The sequence below is a fragment of the Gymnoscopelus microlampas genome (genome assembly GCF_963454915.1).
Source record: "Gymnoscopelus microlampas genome assembly, chromosome: 21".
NCBI classification, from domain to species: domain Eukaryota; kingdom Metazoa; phylum Chordata; class Actinopteri; order Myctophiformes; family Myctophidae; genus Gymnoscopelus; species Gymnoscopelus microlampas.
In genome coordinates this window covers 23,022,366-23,028,020 of record NC_139958.1, presented here as the reverse complement: position 1 = coordinate 23,028,020, position 5,655 = coordinate 23,022,366, and the positions used below count along the sequence as shown (strand labels likewise).

General features: G+C 44.8%; 1 protein-coding gene across 2 annotated transcripts in view; it reads right to left on the bottom strand.

The window, feature by feature from the left end:
* Nucleotides 1–4,927, bottom strand: part of LOC311037092 (coronin-1C-A-like) — a 21,696-nt gene extending 16,769 nt beyond the window's left edge. For both annotated transcript variants that reach the window (XM_084046172.1, XM_084046173.1), the window contains exon 1: nucleotides 2,671–4,927. In XM_084046172.1, the coding sequence (XP_083902298.1) occupies nucleotides 2,671–4,870 (2,200 nt within the window). In that variant the 5' untranslated portion in view covers nucleotides 4,871–4,927. The remainder of the gene's footprint in view (nucleotides 1–2,670) is intronic.
* Nucleotides 4,928–5,655: the final 728 nt, after the last annotated feature.

The window sequence follows — 5,655 nt, the reverse complement described above, 5'->3', positions numbered from 1 at the left end:
GGACATCAAGACAACAGAGGAAATGGTCCAGAAAATGGAAGAGAAGTTGGAGGATGCTCAAAATTCTCTGGAGTTGAAAAGTCATGTCTCCCCACCAGATGTGAGTGGAACTCACACTGGACCCAAACCCATCGCCAGGATCCAGCGAGAGGCGGACAGAAAAAAACAGCCGGGTTCCTAAGTGGCCGTTTATTTCGCAAATCAAAGAGTGCAACAGATGCAAAGAGCAATTCAGAGGTGATACGCCAACTAATGAGAGAAAAAGAGGTTTTGTCAAAAAGGTTTCTTTCTGTAAAGCGTGAACTCAAACTGGACCTAAGAATAGTAGTTGACAAAGATCTCTTTCTGTCTGAGAACAACAGAATGGTGACATGCGACGTGAAAAAGAGAACAGACGCATTTGACTCCTTGCCACAGGTTCGGTGTAGAGAGGGTCTGACTGGACGCTGTTACTGGGAGGTAGAGTGTAGTGGAGTAGTTTCTATATCAGCAACTTACAGAAGGAATAGGAATACAAAGAAAGATTATGACCACACCATTGATTCCTGGGGTCTGGTATGTGATTATCGTTCCCATGCTAAATATCACAGTGTCCGTGACAAAAGGAAGACAACAAAACTCCATGTCTCTGACAGTGCAGCTGGCCTCTACAGAGTAGGAGTGTATCTGGACTATACCGCTGGCACTCTGTCATTCTACAGAATAGTATCTGACATATATTCACACCTGCACACCTTCCAAGCCACATTCACTGAAGCGCTCTACCCTGCGTTTGGGTTTGGTAATGTCTCCTCAGTGTATCTGTGTTAGATAGAGGAGGTACAGTAGTATCCTGTGTCCTGGAAAAACACAACGATGCTGCTGAAATCATATTAATTAACCACTTAAACCCTATACTTCATTGGCTGGAGTCCCCAGGGGTCTATATTAGGTCCGCTCCTTTTTTCCCCCTACACGAAAATAGCTCCCAAGCTCACAACACGTTGCAACACTTATATTGTATTTTCGCCGAATAGGTACGAAAATAGCAGAGACACATAGCAGAGACACAGAGACACTGAGGTCGCCGACCTTTAGACCTCCTCACAGACCATAAAGGCCACGTTGACGCTGGCGGTAACATCCCAGAGGAAGAGAGAAGTTCTATATACTTCTACTGTACACACTGCCCTGGTCACAGCTCTGCCTGTAGACCAGTTAGACTTGGTACTGCCCAGGACCTGGTCAGATGCAGCAGCCAAGCCAGATGAAGTTTCTAAATGGTCAGAAGTGATAAATGAAAAGAGAAACCTGTTCAGCTACCTGTGTGGACCTGTGTGGACTTGTGTGGACCCCTCCATGGCAGAGACAGGACACAAGACTTGCCAGAACAAAAGGGGAGGACTATTACAAGTGGGTGATGTGGACGGACAGGAAGGTATAGTATTTCAAGCAGTGTCCTCTTCCAAAGACAGCATGTTCTACTACCCAGGAGGATGAACAAGAAAAAGATAAAGAGCTTTGTTGACTTCCTGTCCAAAGCCTTCATAAAGACCCAAGGGCCTCAAATTAAACTTGACATTTCATTTTTTTTACAGATGGGTACCACCCATCTGTCTTTGAGCCTCATGAGGCAACTTTGCCAACCAATCAGAGCAGCACTTCCCACTATAACAAGCACTATCCCAGCAATGGGATACACAGAGAAATGGTGTCAGCCAACCAGTCAGAGCAGAAAACTTTGCCAGCGATGTGGTACAATGCCAGCGATGGGACTGATTTTGCCAATCACAGCAGAGTATTTCCCAACGCCCAAGAAGGAGAAATGTAATCAAGTGTTTGCCATTGTTACTGGGAGGTTTACAGCCTTGAGTTGTTGTGTAAGCACTGTTTTGTAGTTATTAACATTGAATGTTAGTAACGAATGATTACTGTATGCTGGAAGAACACTTAAAAGATGATGTAACTTACCAGGACAAATTGCTGAGGCGAGCCAGGGAACATTATTTGGAAAGAATAGGTCTCATTAATGGAGGAGTGGAGCAGCAATTGTCTCTATACATCAGCATTATTTTTTACCTATCTTGTGTGTGCTGAGTGCTTACAATCCTGAGGAATATAAATATTATAAGTCACTCGAAGCTCACAAACAGTTCACAAATGGATAGGTAGCCTACATGATTTTCAAATCGACAAGCCTTTTTTCTGTGAAATCCAGTTTTATTTAAGTGTTTACTATCACTGTACTAGTGGTTTACCAAATAAAGTGATTCTGCTGATTATTGTTATACATTATGTACCACATCATTGCATTTAATACTGTCAAATTAGAATGTTGTGTTTGCCAGGTTATTTATTTATTCTTTTTTATTTGTAATTGGTTAGCTGGAAGTGGATTGTGTCCACCTGCACTAGTGACTCACATGGATTCATCAAGGGGCGCCTATTCAGGGAAGGGGGACATTTTGTTATACCTGGATTAGGAGCATCATTTTGTCTGATACATTTTCCTAAACCCCTTTCAATATTAGTAAGATCAGTCTTATCAAGGGGGTTAGAAAACCTGTATATTCCTGATCCAGTTTTGAAGAACTGGGTATGGTCATGGTGTACAAATCGTTATTCAGCACTTGTCAGTGTGTGTGTGTGTGTGTGTGTGTGTGTGTGTGTGTGTGTGTGTGTGGACCTTACCTTTCTTTGGCGATGGCTTTACCTCTGGAGGAGGTCTTTCTACAGGTTTCTTTGGGACATCAAAGGCATTCTTCATCTGGGAAACTTTTAGACTTGAACTCTGTTCAACATGGGCTTTGGTCCCTTCTGGTTTGACCAGGCTCTGTCTCACAGTCTGTTGCGTCTGGTTCCTCTTCTTTATGAGTTCAGCAATGGGCTTGAAGGCACTTTCATCCCTTGATCCATCATCACTGCTATCATCTAAAGCAGTTATTCCTTTGTGGTCGGACTGACTGTGGTCTTGGCTGGTCTGTATGTTGACTACGGCAGATTTGGACTCAGGATTGACAGCTATCCCTCTGGGTCTAGGTGAAGGCTTTGGTCTTTGAAGTTCATTGTTTTCTGTAACCTCAGGTACTGACTGGGTTTCTGAAGGGGAAAATGAATTCTGGGGCCTTTTTGCTACTATAGGAGTTCGACCTTTGTTTTTGGACTGCATATCCATGGCAATTATTGGCTGCAACATGTCCAGGTTTCTTCGCTCCTCATCAGGAGAAGGCTTTGCAATCCGTGTCCAGTAGTCAACATTGATCATATCTCTGTACTGATTATCCCTGTTACACCCCCGTTGTCTCTGTGAAAGCTCTTCCTCAGCTCTACTGTGAATGAACAGACGTCGTGCATTGGGCTGCATAGTGTAATTGCCCATGTCATCCAACATAATGCACATATCCTGATTAAATGGAAAATTGCTCGATTTATCTTTGTTGAAATGAAATGTATGCCTTCTTTTCACTCTCTCTTCACGCTGCGTGTGGCTTTTGCCTCTTTGTACGTCAGAAGACTGTAATTGTGCGGTTTTAAGTTTGATGAAGGGATTTTTAGGCTTTTTTGGGACAGGTGGAGGTGGCCCTTTTGTCTTTGTCTTTTCTGTTGGTAAAGAATCCTCTGAACACAAGGCGGGTGTAGGATCTGTCATTATCTGTGTAGCCTCCTCCGGACTGCCACTGAGTTGAGCTGTCACTGATGTGTCTGTCTGAGGAAACAGATCATCTACAGGTGGTGGGTTGATGACAGCAGAGAAGCACACAGGCTCACTCTCCCTCGTCAAGCTGGCAACCTGTATCTTTCCATCACAGTCATCCTGTACTGATAGAGAGGAATAGGAAATCAAATTGCTTGGTTCAAAGGAAAGTGAAGAGGGATTGTTTTGAAGTTCTGATATCTTAGAGTGAGGATCTTGGTTCGTTGAATGGTGAGAGTCATCTAAGCCGTTCTCCTCGCATGAACTATTAACACTGCGTGCAGTGCTTGCCTTAACCCTCTGTGAGACAGCACCAGCAAACCCTTTGGGAGGGGACTGGTCAGTTCCCTCCTTTTGTAGGATTTGTGGGGAAGTGTCATTTTCCTTACGATTTTTATATCGACCTAAAGCCAGCGCCATCTTTTCCAAGTATTTTTCCCGCTTGGCCTTCCCATGGCGCGTGTCCTCTCTCTCCCTACCAGGGTCCTCCTGTGACGTTATCTGGAATTCACTGGCAGTTGTGTTGTCATCACACTTGCCTTTCTTAACTGGTCCAGTGTTGCTTTGAGGTGAAAGGCCCTTCTCCTTAACGTGAGCAGAAATGTCCCCTTTGCTGAGGGTGTTTATCATAGCCTGGGCAGCTCCAGTACGATTGTCCCCTTTTAGCTGACACCCGATGCCTCCTACTTCAGCCATATGTAGACCCCCTACCCTGTCAGAGGCAGAGCCGGCTGTGGGTGAGTTTTCACCCTGTGCCTCTGCAATGTTGGTTGTGGCAGAATGTGCATTATTGTTTCTGCTTTTCTCATCCATTACTTGTTGGGTGTCGACATGAGATTCCTTGCTACTCTGCCCTGAACGGCAGCTCTGGTGTCGGTCAATACGGATTACTGAGGGAGATGAAAGCCTATCCACACCAAAGGTAGAAAGAGTGTCTTCCTCAACTGACCTTGTTGTTAATGGCTGATTGTCCTCTGGTCTTTCAATCTCATCTTCCCCATCCGATGATAACAAAGCCACATCCTCCTCCAGTAACACAAAGTCCTCCTTGTGAGTGGGATCAGATGAGAGTTTCAAGCCCTTAATTTGCATCCTTTCGGTCTGAGTGTCGATACTTAAATCGCTGTGGTCCATTTGTGATTTCTTCCTCCTATCCAGCCCTTCCATGGCACCATCAGTAGACGAAGGGCTGGCCATTGCTTTTGAATTCTCCCTGGCTCGTTCCTTCTTCTCGTTGGGCTCCAAACGTTGTGTGGTGTTAGAGCTCAGAGACAATTCTGACTTCTGTACAACTTGAGTGACACTCCTGCCTTTGCTGTCTCCACCCTCCCTCCCTCCCCTTGTGTTCAGTGGGTGCTCCCCCAGGCCTAGGGGAGGTCTCATTCGCTCCCTAGTATGGGGATCGGGGCTGTCAAAAGTGACTGTGAACTCATCTGCCTGTTCAATGGGCAGACTGCAGACACTGATCTCGCCAGCACTCCAAGCAGTCACATAACTTCTGTTGCTGCAGTCTCGGACCTCAGCCACGGCAACTTGCTCCACCTTCACTGTTTGCTCTGTCTTTCCCATGTGCTCAACCCGACCTGAAACATCTGTAGATTTCCCCTCCTTTTCTGGTGACTTGTCCAGCTTCTGGCCCATTGCTGCCTTTTCTTTTTTTTTTACTTAAGAAAAGAAAAAGACAAAATGTCAAGAGACAGCACTCAATAGTAAACTCATAATATTATAATGATACCATCATTATGTGCATGCCCCCCAAGAACCCACTTTGATCAAGCTAAATACCAAGACTTGAGCCTAAAATACTTTTTCATCAGATCTTTCAGTTGAGTATCAGTCATTTTCGACGAGTAACATGGTTGTACGACAAAATAAATGAACCATTGTTATACTGAATTGTTTCTTTTTCTATATATTTCTCTATACCACTGCCAAGGCCTCCCTCTCTATCTCCCCTCATTCTGTCTGAATGGAATGTTGTG